Source organism: Aethalodelphis obliquidens, unplaced genomic scaffold, assembly GCF_003676395.1.
Source record: "Aethalodelphis obliquidens isolate GAN/ISIS:26980383/991018 unplaced genomic scaffold, ASM367639v1 scaffold66, whole genome shotgun sequence".
In the NCBI taxonomy this organism is placed as follows: domain Eukaryota; kingdom Metazoa; phylum Chordata; class Mammalia; order Artiodactyla; family Delphinidae; genus Aethalodelphis; species Aethalodelphis obliquidens.
This window is the reverse complement of record NW_020838010.1, coordinates 10,448,672-10,465,390: the sequence shown is the minus strand read 5'-3', so window position 1 is coordinate 10,465,390 and position 16,719 is coordinate 10,448,672. Positions and strand designations below refer to the sequence as shown.

At 46.7% G+C, this 16,719-nt stretch overlaps 1 protein-coding gene, 1 long non-coding RNA gene and 2 other non-coding genes across 6 annotated transcripts; 2 read left to right on the top strand and 2 right to left on the bottom strand.

Annotated features, from left to right (window-relative positions):
• Window positions 1–5,222: 5,222 nt before the first annotated feature.
• LOC113610936 (uncharacterized) lies at window positions 5,223–13,115 on the bottom strand. 2 transcript variants are annotated; one of them, XR_003429300.1, is made up of 3 exons: window positions 12,999–13,109; window positions 12,369–12,419; window positions 5,223–5,330 (listed from the first exon to the last, which is right to left on the bottom strand). It is a non-coding gene; the product is annotated as an uncharacterized LOC113610936 (long non-coding RNA). The 2 variants fall into 2 exon arrangements; XR_003429299.1 differs by lacking the exon at window positions 5,223–5,330 and adding an exon at window positions 11,888–11,948 and having other exon boundaries at window positions 12,999–13,115.
• On the bottom strand, window positions 10,690–10,799 carry LOC113611038 (U6 spliceosomal RNA). The gene has a single exon (XR_003429333.1). It is a non-coding gene; the product is annotated as a U6 spliceosomal RNA (small nuclear RNA).
• A 33-nt stretch (window positions 13,116–13,148) lies between the features above and the next one.
• On the top strand, window positions 13,149–15,970 carry RPL39 (ribosomal protein L39). Of its 2 annotated transcripts, none has more exons than XM_027089454.1 (3): window positions 13,149–13,279; window positions 14,508–14,611; window positions 15,774–15,970. In XM_027089454.1, the coding sequence occupies exons 1-3, from the start codon at window positions 13,277–13,279 to the stop codon at window positions 15,820–15,822; spliced, it is 156 nt and encodes a 51-aa protein (XP_026945255.1). In that variant the 5' UTR covers window positions 13,149–13,276; the 3' UTR covers window positions 15,823–15,970. The 2 variants fall into 2 exon arrangements, with proteins under 2 accessions (XP_026945255.1, XP_026945254.1); XM_027089453.1 differs by lacking the exon at window positions 13,149–13,279 and adding an exon at window positions 13,351–13,662.
• Window positions 15,140–15,272, top strand: LOC113611041 (small nucleolar RNA SNORA69). The gene has a single exon (XR_003429335.1). It is a non-coding gene; the product is annotated as a small nucleolar RNA SNORA69 (small nucleolar RNA).
• Window positions 15,971–16,719: the final 749 nt, after the last annotated feature.

The window sequence follows — 16,719 nt, the reverse complement described above, 5'->3', positions numbered from 1 at the left end:
GCCTTTACTTTATAAGTCACTGCTTTATGTTTACTCAGCTTTTAGAAACCAGTAGCCCAAGAGGCAGGTAAAGAGGAAGAGCCATCGAAGGTGATTGAAAGAGAATGGTCCTCAACTGGGAGAGAGTACTGGCATAATGGAAGGGGTATTTTCAAGGAGGAGAATGGCTGGCAGTGTCCCATGCCACAGAGAGATTAAGAAAGATAAGAAATGTGCACTGTTCACTGGATTTGGCAGTATTGAGGCACGTGTGAACTGGTGAGGCAGAAACCATGTTACAGTGAGGGTGAGTGGCAGGTGGGAAATGGAGATGGGGGCAGTTGGATATACAGGTCTTGGAGCTCAGAGAAAAGATTTGGGCTAGAGATACAGGTTTGGAATTCATCTATTTTTAGGTGATCATTGAAGCCATGGGCCTGGATTTAATCACTTAGGGGGAGAGAGTAGAGAAAGAACAGAAACAGGCCTAAGGCCCAGCCTTAAAGAACTCTAAGGATACTGTACAGGTAAGGAAATGTATAAAGACAGAAAAGGAGTAGCCAGAGAGCAGGTGAAAAACCAGAAGACTGGTATTATATTACCTAACCCAAGGATAAGAATGAAGAAGGGGAGTGGCCATCAGGGTTGGATGCTGCTGGAAGGTCAAGTGTGATGCCTGAAAAAAGGCCGTGGGGGGACTTCCCTGGCGGTCCAGTGGTTAAGACTCCACACTTCCATTGCAGGGGGTGGGGGTTCGATCCCTGGTCTGTGAACTAAGATCCCACCTGCCATGTGGCACAGCCAAAAAATATTTTTTTAAAAAAAGGCCATGGGATTCAGTGACTTACAAATCATTGATGACCTGGAATGATAAGGAATGAAAGCCAGACTGGGCTGAGAATGGAAACAGCATAGACAACTTTTCAGAGAAGTTTGGCAGTGAAAAAATGGTGATGATAAAGGGTATTGGGGAAGGATTTTTTTTAATATGAGAAATACTAAAGCATGTTTAGAAGCCAAAAGGAAAGAACTGAGAAAGGATGAATACCCAGGGGAAGTGATAACCACTAGTGTAGGTTTCCTGAGAAGGCAGGTGAAAAGGGAACCTGTTGGCAGCTTAGGAGAAGCATCACCCCAGCACCATCAGTCATGAGTTGGCATCACTTGCCTCTGTACCCAGCCTGGGGCCCGTTGCCAGCCCTCTCACAGTTGTTTTCATGTCAGTGCCTCCCTTTCTTGTTCTGCTTGCTGCCCAGTCCAACTCATTAAACCACACTTCCCCACCCCCTCTTTTTTTTCTTTTAACTAATTAATTAATTTTTGGCTGCGTTGGATCTTCATTGCTGCATGTGGGCCTTCTCTAGTTGTGGCAACTGGGGGCTTCCCTTATTGCAGAGCACAGGCTCTAGGCACACAGGCTCTAGAGCGCAGGCTCAGTAGTTGTAGCGCATGGGCTTAGTTGCTCCGCGGCATGTGGGATCTTCCCAGACCAGGGCTCGAGCCCGTGTCTCCTGCATTGGCAGGCGGATTCTCAACCACTTTGCCACCAGGGAAGCCCCTTCCCACCCCCTCTTAAATTTCTTCCATTCACTTATGTATTCACTTAACATTTACTAGTCACTGACTGTGTGGAGGCCCTGGGGTTCAAGGACTCAAGTCCTTGTCCTTGAGGAACCATGGGCCAGTGGTGTCAAGAGACAACCAGAAATAACCAGGGCACAATGCACCATGTGAGAGGGGCTGTGATGACGGCCTGGGGTGGGAGTCTCCTTCCCCTAAGCTGCCAGGTGTTGTTGAAGAAAATCCCTAAACCAGACAAACTGCTGAGACTGCAGGAGGGCCCTCCCTCTTGATAAGCAGTTGATTCCATTTTTGCCTTCTTCGGACACAGGTTTGATTTCTTTGGAAATGAAGACAGGATGGAGACAGCTCAGACACTGGATATCTGAACATTCATCAAGCACCTCCTATGTGTTGGCACTAAGGCCACAGTTGTAAACAAGGTCCCCACCCTCCAGATGCTGACAGCCCTGGAGAGTTTGCTGCTCTGGTGGAGAGAAGCGATTCTAAGGGAAGTAGGCATGAGAAGTTCAAGGAGTGAGGGCAGTGGGAATAGCTACCTCCAGGGCAGTGAAAAGGGAGTGGCTTGGGCATTCATGAGGCTTTCATGCCTTCAAAATCGGGAACCACACCTCCTTGCCCAGCAGGCATATACAAGGTAGTCCTGAGGCAGTAATTTAACTCTGATTATAAATTAAGATCTAGGGCTTCCCTGGTGGCGCAGTGGTTGAGAATCTGCCTGCCAATGCAGGGGACACGGGTTCGAGCCCTGGTCTGGGAGGATCCCACATGCCGTGGAGCAATTAGGCCCGTGAGCCACAATTACTGAACCTGCGCGTCTGGAGCCTGTGCTCCGCAACAAGAGAGGCCGCGATAGTGAGAGGCCCAGGCCCGCGCACTGCGATGAAGAGTGGCCCCCGGGCTTCCCTGGTGGCGCAGTGGTTGAGAGTCCGCCTACCAATGCGGGGGACACGGGTTCGTGCCCCGGTCCGGGAAGATCCCACATGCCGCGGAGCGGCTGCGCCCGTGAGCCATGGCCGCTGAGCCTGCGCGTCCGGAGCCTGTTGCTCCGCAACAGGAGAGGCCACAACAGTGAGAGGCCCACGTACCGCAAAAAAAAAAAAAAAAGAGTGGACCCCGCTTGCCGCAATTAGAGAAAGCCCTCGCACAGAAACGAAGACCCAACACAGCCAAAAATAAATAAATAAATAAATAAAGGAGTTCCTTTAAAAAAAATCACAAACCCTTTAAAAAAATTGATTAATTAAAAAATAAATTAAGATCTAACTTCCTATGGTATTCACAGACCTTATCTCAACTAGTTCCATAGGAGAAAGAATAGAGGAGTTTTGTGGCCTTTTGTTGGTATATAGAGGCTCTATATGTTGCATGTTTTTATGGAGGTGGCCCAGAATTTTCTTTACTGTCTCTGGGACTGTCCTCTACATGACAAAAATTTATTATGACCATTTATATCCTTATTAAGGAAGGCAAGGTAGCAAAGACAGGCTGAGATTTGGTGAATTCTTAGAAAATATGTACCGACAATACCTAGGATTGGCCATCCTTAGAAATCTCACAGAGCTCATTTATTCATCCACCAAATATTTATTAAGCTTATACTACAGAGGCATGGTTAAATACATGATTGTTTATTGCTACTGTAATGCATGATGTATTATCTATATTTCCAGACTTTAAGGCTATCCTCCATACCTCCAGCCCTGACCAATCCCTTGATCTCAGATGCAGCTCCCTACCGGACATCACCCAATGACCCCAAATATCCCTGGCCCCAAATTGAACTCAACGTTCCTCCCATCCTCTTGCTTCACAGAGGATGTGAACCACCTACTCACTCAGCACTGAGGATCATGTCTGATTCCATCCTCACTCCCCAAGGCCGCTCAATCATCCTGTGCCATTCATCTCCTTCCTCTCCAGGCCTTCATTGCCCTAGTTCAAGCTGCCATCATTCATGCAGTCACTTATTCATTTGCCAATTTTTGAGCACACACCATGTACCATTCATGTTCTAGATTCTGGAATTACATCAGTGAATGAAACAGACAAAATTCCTGCCTTCATGGTACTTACATTGAAGTGGAGAGAGAAAGTAAATATATCAAGCAAAATATGTATTGTTAGAAAGTGACGGGTGCTTAGGAGAAAAAATAAATCAGGGGAAAGGAGTATGATGTTCATGGATAGGGGTTGAAAGGCTTCAATGAAAAGATGACTTTTTAAAATATTTATTTATTTGGCTGCATTGGGTCTTAGTTGCTGCGTGCGGGATCTTCGTTGTGGCATGCGGGATCTTTAGTTGTGGCAATGTGAACTCTTAGTTGCGGCATACATGTGGGATCTAGTTGCCTGACCAGGGATCAAACCCGGGCCCCCTGCATTGGGAGCACAGAGTCTTAGCCACTGGACCACCAGGGAAGTCCCAAGAAGATGACTTTTGAATAAAGAGTTGAGGAGGAAATGAGATAAAGAAGAACCAGAAAAAAGAGATTCTGAAGGAGCAGGCAGAAGGATAGGAAGAAAACCAAGTGTTCTGTCCTGGAAGCCAAGTGAAGAAAGTATTCTAAGGAAAGGTCAACTAAGATAAATGTTGATAGGTCAGATCAGATCCGAGAAATTAACTTAGGATTTAGCAACACAGAGGTCACTGATGATCTTAAGTACAGTTTCAGCTTGAGTGCTAGGTGAAAACCTGATTGGAGTGGGCTCCAGAAAGGATGGGTACCCACTAGGATGGCTGTAATTTTTTTTAATGGAAAATAATAAGCATTAGTGAGAAAAATGTGAACTCTCATGCAGTGTTGGAGGAAATGTAAAATGGTGTAGCCATTGTGGAAAATACCCCAGCAGTTACTCAAAAGGTTAAACAGAGTTACCATATGACCCAGCAATTCCACTCCTAGGTATATATCCAAAATAATTGAAAACAGTTACTCAAACATAATTGCACACCACTGTTTATAGCATTATTCATTATAGCCCAAAACACAGAAGCAACCCTAGTGTCCATCAACTGATAAATGGATAAACAAAATGATTATGTCCACACAGTGGAATATTATTCAGCCATAAAAAGGAAAGAATTACTGACATGCCACATGAAGGAACCCTGAAAAATTGTGAAGGAAGCCAGACACAAATGGCCACATAATGTATGATTCCATTTATATGAAACGCCCAGAATATTCAAATCCATAGAAACAAAGTATGTTAGTGGTTGCCTAAGGCTGTGGGGGAGAAGGGGAATGGAGAGTGACTGCTAATGGGCACAGGTTTCTTTTGGGGGTAATGAAAGTGTTCTGGATTAGATACCAGTGGTGGTTGTACAACCTTGTGAACATACTAAAACCCACTGAACTGTACACTTTAAAATGGTGAATTTTATGGTATGTGAATTATAGCTCAAAAAAAAAAAGAATGAGGAAGTAGTAAATATAGACAAATCTTTCAGTTTTGTTGTAAAGGAAGGAAAAGAGCAGTAGTTGGAAAGGGAGTCGAGGTAAAGAGCAGGTTTTTAAGATGGGAGAAGCAACGGCGTATTTATTTGTGTGCTGATGGGAACAATCCAGGGAAAAGCAGGGACAGAAAGGGAGGAACTGCCAGAGGCAGGTTTCTGAATAGGTGACGGGGGTTAGGATCCATTGTAGGAACGGGATGAAGGCAGAGGATTCGAGTACAGTGCTGGTAGCTGGGATGTGGTAGGTGAGTTATGGAAGTTCTCCTGTCATTGCTGAAGTTTTCTTGGTGGCTAGGAAGCAAGGGCATCCCTGAGAGTGAGAATGGAGGAAGAAGGGTTAAAACTGTCATTTAGGCCAAAAGTGAACCAAGCCTGGCCACTGCCTATTTGTGTACAGCCTGCTAAGAATGGCTTTTATATTCGTAAATGATGGAAAAAATCAAAAGAATAATATTTTGTGATACAAAAGAATTCTACAAAATTCAAATTTTAGTCTCCATAACTAAAATTTTATCGGAACCTGGTCACACCCACTAGTTTATGTACTGTCTAGCTACAGCAGCTGAGTTGAATAGTTGTAAAAAACATCATATATATATGTCGCCTGCAAAGCCTAAAATATTTGCCATCAGAAAATGTTTGCCAGCCCCTGGCCTAGGCCCTTGCTGATCACAGGCCAGCAGCATGCAGGTCACCTGGGAAGGTGTCAGAATCTGTAGTCTACGAAGATCCCCAGGTGACTCATGTGCACATTAAAGCTTGAGGAGCACTGCTCTAGGAGAATGGGAGGGTGGCTGCACTGGAGAAATGTAGAACTGTGGGGTAGTCTTCAGGGCCCACTGGAAGTCAGTGGTTGTGAACCCGGAGCGAGGTCAGTCGGTTTCCTCCAGGCTCATTCAGCTGTCAGCAGCACAGGCTGTCGGGCAGGTGGAGGACTGCATTTACTAGGGTTACGGTCTCTCCAGGCAAGTACAAAGAAGGGCAGGGTGCGGACGAGTGAGCGGCTGATACAATTTAAGCTAAATAAGGAGGGAAGAGGAGACACGGAGGGGCAGCGGAAGGAACAGGGAAATGGCATAGCTTCAATGGAGGGGTGGTCCCGGTGGGGTGGGAGCATCGTCGTCAGTGCTGGGGTCCTAGAGAAAGTCAGCTGCAAGGACATCAGAGAGTGGGATCATGCCAAGGTCAAAGGGCTGGCAAGGGAGCAAGTGGCTGCGGTGCAGCGGAGGACGGGGTCACCGGAGGAGAGGAAGCCAAGGGGCCGCAAGTGGGTACTGAACTCACCAGGAACCATGACAGGAGCAGTGTTGGAGAGAGCGGCAGTGAGCCAGGAGCTAAATCTGCAAGGAATGACAGGGAGAGACTGGGAGGGACTGGGAAGCAGCTGCAACAAAAAAGAGCATCTTTGTGCTGGGACTGCAGCGGTGGCCCCCGTGGGTCTCCTTGCCTCCACTCTTACCTCCGCTACCATCTGCTCTCGGCACAGCTGCCCAAGCGATCTTTCTAAAATAACCACGTAACTGCTGCTTGCCCTTCAAAAGCTTTCAACGGCTCCCATTTGCCTTCAGCAGTCATTTTGAAGCTCTACTCTGAGGAACCCTCTTGGCTGGGCAGAAGTGCTTCAGGGGTTCCTCAAACAAGAAGTGTCCAAGTCAAACAGTGAAGCTGTCAACTGCCCTGAGGGGCCTGTTCTTCTGTTTTGTCTGTTTGAGGTATTTGACTTCATTTGTTGATTCATTCATTCATTAAATATTTATTGAGCACCTACTATGTGTGAGGCACTGTTCTAGGCTCGGAGAAGACAGCAGTGAACAAAACACATAATCCAAGCCCTCATGGAATTTACATTCTAGGGAGGGAGTCAGGCAATAAAGAAAGAAAATAGGGACTTCCCTTGTGGTCCAGTGGTTAAGACTCTGCACTTCCAATGCAGGGGACTGGGTTTGATCCTTGATTGGGGAACTAAGATCCCACATGCTATGCAGCCAAAACTTAGAAAAAAAAAGAAAAAAATATACGTGGTGTTGTAAGCTCCACGGAGAACAATAAAGCAGGAGTGGGGGGTGGGGTGGGGGTGGGGAACGCTCAGTGAGGGCAGACGCTGCGCTTTTATTTTTTAATTTTTTACTTTTTTGTGGTACGTGGGCCTCTCACTGTTGTGGCCTCTCCCGTTGCGGAGCACAGGCTCTGGACGCGCAGACTCAGCTGCCGTGGCTCACGGGCCCAGCCGCTCCGCGGCATGTGGGATCTTCCCGGACCGGGGCACGAAACCGTGTCCCCTGCATCGGCAGGCGGACTCTCAGCCACTGCCGCACCAGGGAAGCCCGACGCTGCGCTTTTAGATGGAGAGGGCGGTCAGGGAAAGCCTCAAGGAGAAGGGGGTGTGAATCAAGCCCTGAAGAGACTGACGGAGGAAGCTCCCAGGCAGAGGGAACAGCAAGTGCGAAGTCCCCAAGACAAGAACGTAACGGCCACTGTGGCCCAAACAGAGTGAGCTGAAGGTGAGAGCAGCTGGAGATGAGGTGGGGGGGGGGGGGGGGGGGGTGAAAGGGCCTGATGGCACTTGCCCCTTGCAGGCCGTTGTATGGACTTGGATTTTTACCTGAGTGAAATTAGCCATTAGAGCCCCTCTGAGCAGAAGAGTGATGCGATCTGACAGGTTTTAATAGGATCACTCTGGCTGCTGTGTTGAAAAGACAGTGTAGGGGGCAGGGTCAGAAGAAGGGAGATTTTTGTAATGATCCAAGTGAGAGATGGTGGTGTGTCTTTTTTTTTTTTTTTTTTTTTTTTTGGCTGGGTTGGGTCTTCGTTGCTGCGTGTGGGCTTTCTCTAGTTATGGCGAGTGGGGGCTACTCTTCGTTGTGGTACATGGGCTTCTCATTGCAGTGGCTTCTCTTATTGCAGAGCACGGGCTCTAGGCATGGGGTCTTCAGTAGTTGTGGCTCGCGGGCTCTAGAGAGCAGGCTCAGTAGTCATGGAGCACGGGCTTAGTTGCTCCGCGGCATGTGGGATCTTCTTGGACCAGGGCTCGAGCCCGTGTCCCCTGCATTGGCAGGCGGATTCTTAACCACTGCGCCACCAGGGAAGCCCTCATCTATAGTTTTATCTGTAGACCCATATAAAAGTATTTTTAATTTATATTGAAATATAACACCCATAGAGAAAAGCACACGAACCTGAAGTGTACAGCTAGATGAATTTTCACAAAGGGAACACACCTACAGAACTAGCACCCAGATCAAGAAACAGAGTATGACCAGCGCCTCCTCCCCCCAAGGATAACCACTATCCTGACTGCTAATGGCACAGATTAGTCTTGCCCGGTTTGTGTCTTTATGTAAATGGAATCATACAGTATGCATGCTTCTGTGTCTGGCTTCCTTTGTTCCACATTTGTGGATGTTTGTGAGATCCATCCGTGCCACTGTGGGTAGCTGTAGTCTGTTCATTCTCATTGCTGTATAGGAGCGGTTCACAAATGTTTTAGTCTTAGGACCCCTTTACACTTAAAAATTATTGAGGACTCCAAAGGGCCTTTGTTTGTGTGGATTATATCTATCGATATTTACTGTATTAGAAATTAAAACTGAAAAATATTTAAAACCCAAGAACACACAAACACACATTCTATTATTGTGTGTCAGAGCAATGAAGTTATTACAAGTCATGGAGCCTCTTGGAAACTCCACGGTACACCCGTGAGAGGACAAGAGTGAGAGAAGCAGATGACTTCTTTGTATTATTATAAAAATAGTTTTGGGGCTTCCCTGGTGGCGCAGTGGTTGAGAGTCCGCCTGCTGATGCAGGGGACACGAGTTCGTGTCCCGGTCTGGGAAGATCCCACATGCCGCGGAGCGGCTGGGCCCGTGAGCCATGGCCGCTGAGCCTGCGCATCCGGCGCCTGTGCTCCGCAACGGGAGAGGCCACAGCAGTGAGAGGCCCACGTACCGCAAAAAAAAAAAAAAAAAAAAAAAATAGTTTTGACCCTGCAGACCCTCCAAAAGGGTCTTGAGAATCCCCCAGAGTTCCCTGGATCACACTTTGAGAACCATTGCTGTATAGTAGCCCTTGGTAAATATACCACAGTTTATCCATTCAGCTGGAGAAAGATAGTTTCCTGTTTGGGGCTGTTAGAAATAATTCTTCTATAAGCAACTGAGTACATACATTTTTTCAAACTTTAAAAAAAAATTATTGGGGGCTTCCCTGGTGGCACAGTGGTTGAGAGTCTGCCTGCCAGTGCAGGGGACACGGGTTCGAGCCCTGGTCTGGGAGGATCCCGCATGCCGCGGAGCGACTGGGCCCGTGAGCCACAACTACTGAGCCTGCGCGTCTGGAGCCTGTGCTCCGCAACAAGAGAGGCCCGTGCACCGCGATGAAGCGTGGCCCCCGCACCACTAGAGAAAGCCCACGCGAAGCAATGAAGACCCAATGCAGCTAAAAATAAAATTTAAAAAAATTTTTTTAAAAAAGAGGAAGTATTTTTTTAAAAAGAGAAGAGTGGAAAATAAATTTTGGCCTAAGCAACAGGAAGAATGGAGGTGCCATCTGCTGAGATGGGAAGGACTTTTGAGGGAGCCAGCTGACGGTGAAATATCAGGAGTTCTGTTTGGGACACATTAAGTTTAAAGACATCTATTAGACATCCAGGTGGGGACGTTGAAGGTAGTAGTTCAAGGAGACATCCAGGCTGGAGACATACATTTGGGTGTCGTCAACCAAGAGAGTATTTAAACTTTTCTCTTTTTTTTGGCCGTGCTGTGTGGCATGCGGGATCTTACTTCCCTGATCAGGGATCAAACCCGTGGCCCCTGCAGTGGAAGCGCCGAGTCTTAACCACTGGACCGCGGGGGAAGTCCAAGAAAACATTTAAAGCCATGATGTTGGATGAGGTCACCAAGGAAGGGAGTGTATATAGAAAAGAGAAGAGGTCCAAATCTGAACCTCAGGGCTCTCCAATGTTAAAAAGTAAGTGAGATAAGGAAGAATCAGCAAAAGAAACTCAGAGCGGGTGCCATGCAATGCAGAAGGAAAGAACAACAAGTGTCCTATAAAGCTGTAAGAATTAAAAGGATGATTTATATAAGCTCTTAGCACAGTGTCAGTCCCACTCTAAACCGGAGGAAATGGTAGCTATGATGACGATGATGATGACGATGATAATTCATCTACTAAAGGCTTATTTGTTGCTCCTTCCTTCTGGTCACCAAAAAGAGAATACTGGCTCTTAAGTAAATAATAAAAATCCAAGGTAAGAAGCCCAAGGTCTCACTTGAATTAAATGTAAATTTGGATGAGGGTCTGAATCTAAAAACTGGGTGGGATTAAAGTAACTAAACTGTTGCTGTTAAAAACTGGTAATTATTCGGGAATTCCCTGGCAGTCCAGTGGTTGGGACTCCGTGCTTCCACTGCAGGTGGCACAGGTTTGATCCCTGGTCGGGGAACTAAGATCCCGAAAGCCACATGGCGTAGCCAAAAAGCAAACAAACAAAACCCCGGTAATTATTAAATTGGGCTCAAGCTTCCTATGGTTTCTGTATTCCCTCTCTAGATCTAAGGCACCAGCATCCAGTTGCCCAAGGCAGAGACCTGGGACTAAGACCTGTTAACTTTATGTCACAATCACCTTTTTTTTCCCCACATATGTAACCATTTGAGAACATTCAAAAAAATATGGAACGCTGCCCCAATTTGCGTGTCATCCTTGCGCAGGGGCCATGCTAATCTTCTCTGTATCCTTCCAATTTTAGTATATGTGCTGCTGAAGCGGGTACCACAATCACCTCTTGATCTTGTTTCTTCTTATTCAACGTCATGGTGACTACCTTACTTTGTGCCACCATCACTTCTTTTTTTAAAAAAAATAAATTTATTTATTTATCTAACTCTTTTTTTAAAAAAATTAATTAATTTATTTATTTTTGGCTGTGTTGGGTCTTCGTTTCTGTGCGAGGGCTTTCTCTAGTTGCGGAGAGCGGGGGCCACGCTTCATCGCGGTGCACGGGCCTCTCTTGTTGCGGAGCACAGGCTCCAGACGCGCAGGCTCAGTAGTTGTGGCTCACGGGCCCAGTCGCTCCGCGGCATGCGGGATCCTCCCAGACCAGGGCTCGAACCCGTGTCCCCTGCACTGGCAGGCAGACTCTCAACCACTGTGCCACCGTGGGAGCCCCCCACCATCACTTCTTGTTTAGACTATTTCCAAAGCCTCCTACTTAGTTTGTTTGTTCTACCATCTGTCACTACCCCAATCCAGGGATTCGAAACCATTTTTGTGCCATAGAACCATTTGGCAGTCTGAGAAAGTTTCTGGACTTATTTTCAGAATTAAAAATATATATTTTATTTTATTTTTGGCTACGTTGGGTCTTAGTTGCGGCATGCGGAATCTTTATTGTGACATGCGGGATCCTTTGTTTTGGCACGCGGCTCTCTAGTTGTGGCTCACATGCTCAGTAGTTGTGATACACAGGCTTAGTTGCCCCGGAGCATGTGGGATCTTAGTTCCCCAACCAGGGATCGAGCCCGCGTTCCCTGAATTGGAAGGCAATTCTTAACCACTGGATCGCCAAGGAAGTCCCTCAGAATCGTTTTGTGGTTTTTTTTTAATAAATTTTATTTATTTATTTTTGGCTGCATTGGGTCTTCGTTGCTGCAGGCAGGCTTTCTCTAGTTGCGGCGAGCGGGGGCTACTCTTCATTGCGGTGCGCAGGCTTCTCATTGCGGTGGCTTGTCTTGGTACGGAGCACGGGCTCTAGGCGCGCGGGCTTCAGTAGTTGTGGCCCGTGGGCTCCAGAGTGCAGGCTCAGTAGTTGTGGCGCACGGGCTTAGTTGCTCCGTGGCATGTGGGATCTTCCAGGACCAGGGCTCAAACCCGTGTCCCCTGCATTGGCAGGCAGATTCTTAACCACTGCGCCACCAGGGAAGTCCTTCTCAGAATGTTTTTAAATGCATAAAACAAAGTACACAGGATGATAAAGAAAACCAATCACACTGCGATACAGCTATCAAAATATTTTCTAAAAGAAATGTGTACTATAGCAACATACAGGATTAACAGAGTTCTTGTGGGTCTACTGTAATTTCAAAGAAGTGATGAGTACATAAATGATATTTCGAGACATCTGCATCAACTGCAGTGTGATATGAAACCATCTTTGATTTCTATTGGTGACCAAGTCACAGGTACTGCTAATGTCACTGTAGTTTGTTGTCTACATTTGTAAATAAAGAAAGCACTACATTTCAGAGTTTGATGAAAACGAAGTTGTGATTTTTTTTCCATCCACGTTCGTACCCTGTGAATTCTATACATTGACCCTTGTGGACCCCAGGTTAAAAACCCTTACCTTAATCTATTGGTGCAAAAATGCTTGAAGTGACTGTAGAGATCTTTATTCCTAAATGGGGAGAAGAAAAAGATGAAAACGGGGAACAGTAACATCCAAAACGTGTGCCATTAATTCCTGTACATTTTGCCAAAGGTGGGTTACAAAGTCAGTCTGAGCTTCCTAGCAGCCAAGGGAATGTTCTGTCCAGAACTTTCTCAGTTTAAAACCTTGATTGGGGCCGTGATCCTTAGTACTCTGCGTTGTGTAAAACCTTGATTGGTTATACAGTGCTGTATGTCAATTATATCTCAATATAACTGGAAAGGAAAAAAAAACCCCTTGATTGGCAGCCTCTTGCCTAGTCTAACGCCCCATGGCCAACACCACTGTACATTCCCATCCCGCACGGCCCAGCCTAGTGGACACAACCGCCGAGAAAGAGCCGGGGGCCAACCCCCTAGTCCACTCCGGCGGGGCGTTCCCAGCCCCCACCCCTAGGCGCGCTCCCTCCCAAACGCAGGACCGAAGTCCCTTGCGCCGGGACATAACCTCTTCCCCGCCCTCCTTGGAGATAGCCCCGCCCACTCCGCTCCTCCCGCCTTCGGAAGGGTTTCTGCCTTGGCAGTTATCACGGACTGTGTGTCTCACCCATGACACAGGGTGCCCCTGGCACACTAACGGGGTCCTGAAAAACCCGATTACGGAACTGAAGCAAAGGGAATTCCATTTCGCACGAATGAGCGCAGTTTCCCACGGCCTCACGGTAGCTTGCGCAGAGAGCGGCCGCCAGGGGGCGATGGTTGGCTCATGGCGTGTCCTCCCCAAGCCCGGCCCCCGGCGGCGCCCTCTAAAACACGTACTTCCGCTTGATTCTCCCTCTTTTCTCTTGTCCTCCATTCTATCTGCGGCTGGATTTGATCATCGCCATGGTAAGTCCATCCATTACCATCGGGTCTGGGGTGGCTTTCCGAGATCTGAGGTCCCCGCGAGCTCGCCGGTGCCGTGGGCTGCGCCGATGTGCGGGACCCTTTTTAAGGCCTTTTCCAGAGGAGATGGAGTTGGGCCACGGCTCCAGTCCGCGGGCCTGCTGGGAAGCGAGCGAGCACCTGGGGAGGGGCGGGCTGTGCCGGCCCCGCGAGGTCCGAAGGGGCGCTCTGTGCTCCAGGCCACTGCTCAGGCGGGCAGGGATTCCCGTTTTTCCCGGAGCGAACTCTGTTTCGGGGGCAAGAAGTCGAGGGGGTACCCCAGAAATCGTGGCCTGACTTCGGGCTGCCTGCGACACGCGGGATGTTCCTGGCATCGAAAAGGCAATGTAGGCTGCTGGTTTTCGAAGAGTGTTTTTACTTGGGTGCCAGGACCCTTCCACGCTATGAGATTACAGGACTTTTTAGCCCTTTGTTAAGGGACTTGAACGTCACCTCGTAGAAACGCCTGGATCAAGGGGTGATGTGCTCTGAATGTGACGGGAAGCTGGGAAAGTCATCCTTGGGAAAGTGACGTTTTAAATAGAGTTAGAATTAATACCAAAATGGTCAGAGGGCTAGAACAGATTTACCGAAAGTCAGGGACTTTGTGTAAATCTTTTTTTTTTTTTTTTTTTTTTTTTTTTGCCGCTCCGTGTGGCTTTTTGGATTCCCGACCAGGGATCGAACCGGGGTCCCCAGCAGTGGAAGCGTGGGATCCTAACCACTCGACCACCAGGGAAGTCCCAGTACTCTGGTGTATAAAATAGTGCGCTGAGACTCACTGACTTGCAAGGGATTGTTCCTGAAAACCACGTGCTTTAGTCCCCGCCATCTCTGACTATAGTCCTCTCAGTCCTGGGTTGACAGCAGGGAAGACTGGAACACGCCCTAGCCTTGGAGCAGAGAGGACCTGGGTTTGAATCCCAGCCAAATCTGCACATTAATACTCTGCTTTGGGGCAGGTTACCTACCTCCCTGACTACTGATTTTTCTTTGAACAGTGGGAATTATGGTATCTGCCTCCGGAGAAGTGAGGAACAAAGCAAAGGGCAGTGATGGGTTTAGCATCGAGAGGGTTGTTCTTGGTATATGTTAAGCATTTGAATATTTGTTGGATTTAGGGAGTTCTTGACTTTGAATCATTGGAGCAAGTTCTGGTATTGCTGTTAAATTGATTGCATTTCCTTCCCAGTCTTCTCACAAGACTTTCAGGATCAAGCGATTTCTGGCTAAGAAACAAAAGCAGAATCGTCCCATTCCCCAATGGATTCGAATGAAAACTGGTAATAAAATCAGGTAAAGGCAAACACTCCCCACCCTTGTGTTTTGTTGAACTTAGGATTACTTTGGGGGTGTAAATGCACAATTGAAAGTTATATGCAGTTTAATTCGTCCTGAGCCACCATTCTGAAATTCTTTTGGGGTTTTTTTTTTTAATGTGCTTCTTCTGGGTTTCTGGACACAGTCAGCCCACAGCTGAGCTTAGGGGCAGACACTCCTCCAATATTTGTTAATTTCCTTGTTGTCTTCAGTCTGAGCCAGAACATAAGATGGAAGGCCCATTTCCTTAATTCATTTAGCCAGTTACACATGTGAAATCACCACCCACTGTAGCTTTATAGGCCAATTAATTGCAACCTTTGGTTTATCGTGTCCTCATCCAATGATGGTAGGACCTGCCTTTATAGTTGTGAGGAGTGAAAGAAATGTATATAAAGCTCAGTGCCTAGCTCAATAGAGGGTACCTGCAGTTATCAGATGCTGGTCTCTTGCTCTGTGGTCTGGCTTTTTGTGTGTGTGTTGTCTAACTTTTAAAATGTATTGAAAGCAGGTTGCAATTACAGTGCTCCGTTTCGTGGAAGTACTGACATAATCCTGCTGAAAGAAAATCTGTGTTGATCATTTTTGATTTTGCCTTTTATGGGGGTAAAATCATGACAGATTGACATGAACATTTCTGAGATGGCCTTAGCTCTGCAAATAACTTGGCTGTGGTATTGAAGTGACTGAGGGTGTTAATGTAGTATTAAAATTATGCAAGAGCTTTTTTGTATGTGTGACCTATTATGTAGAATTACTGGTTTTGATATAATTTAGAAGGGGAGGTTATATGTCTCTGGGTCTACCCCAGGTCTGTTGAATCAAAAGTGAATGAGCGTACACTTGGGGAGAGGAGAGAGATTCTCCATTACTTAGTCCCTATAAGGAACCAGTGTATGTTTTCCTTAGCCTGGAATCATTTTGAGAGGTAAAAAATTGCTTTGACTAGTTCTTTAACACATCTAGCAAATCGTTTTTTACTCTCCAAAAAGAGCTCCAAACTTGTTAATGGTAGGGAAAGTGGAACGCTTTTTCTTTCAAAGATTTTTATGGTACTTCAAGGCAAAGTTTGTGGTCAGTAAGAGCAGCTAAATTGAGGTCAGACTGCCTTTGTAATTTGTGATTTCCTTCTGTGTAGGTACAACTCTAAGAGAAGACATTGGAGAAGAACCAAGCTGGGTCTATAATGAGCCTCACATATGAATTCACACACATTATCAGAACATCACTAGTGTCTGGAACAGCTGCCTGTGTTTGATGCTCTCTCCTCTTGAGCTTTCCTCATCACTGCTCACTGTGTAGCTCTGTAATAAACATGTGAACCTTTCGTTGGAACTGTTATTGTATTATTCTGGTTTGTGATGATGTACTGAATAAATACTCCTCCTATCAGATGTAACACAGGACTGTCCAATGATAGAAATGTTCTCTAGTTACCAGGTACTTAGAAGTATGTCTAGTAAAAGTAAGGAACTGTTTTTTTTAGATTTTGTTGTTTAATAGCTCCCTGTAACTTGCAGCTCTTATACCTACTGTTATGGGAAGTGCATGTATGTGTCATCCTCATACCTGAGGGTAGCACCTTCTTAAAATAAAAGGCTTTTGTGGGTGGGGGGCATGCCACGATGCAGGCAGGGTCTTAGTTCCCTGACCAAGGATCGAACTCGTGCAGTCTTAACCACTGGACTGCCAGGGAAGTCCCATAAAAAGCATCTTCATATACTATTCTGTGGTGCCAGTCCTCAGAGTAGGAATCATGTGAGCCAGGGATTGGCAAACTGGTCTGCTGACTGTTTTCGTATGGCCTGTGAACTAAAATTATGCATTTTAAAATTTATTTTAAAATAAATTTATGTATTTATTTTTGGCTGCGTTGGGTCTCTGTTGCTGCGCACGAGCTCAGTAGTTGTGGCGCACGGGCTTAGTTGCTCCGTGGCATGTGGGATCCTCCCGGCAGGGCTCGAACCTGTGTCGCCTGCATTGGCAGGCCAATTCTTAACCACTACCGTGCCACCAGGGAAGTCCCTCCATTTTTATTATTTATTTATTTATTTATTTATTGCAGTATATGGGCCTCTCACTGT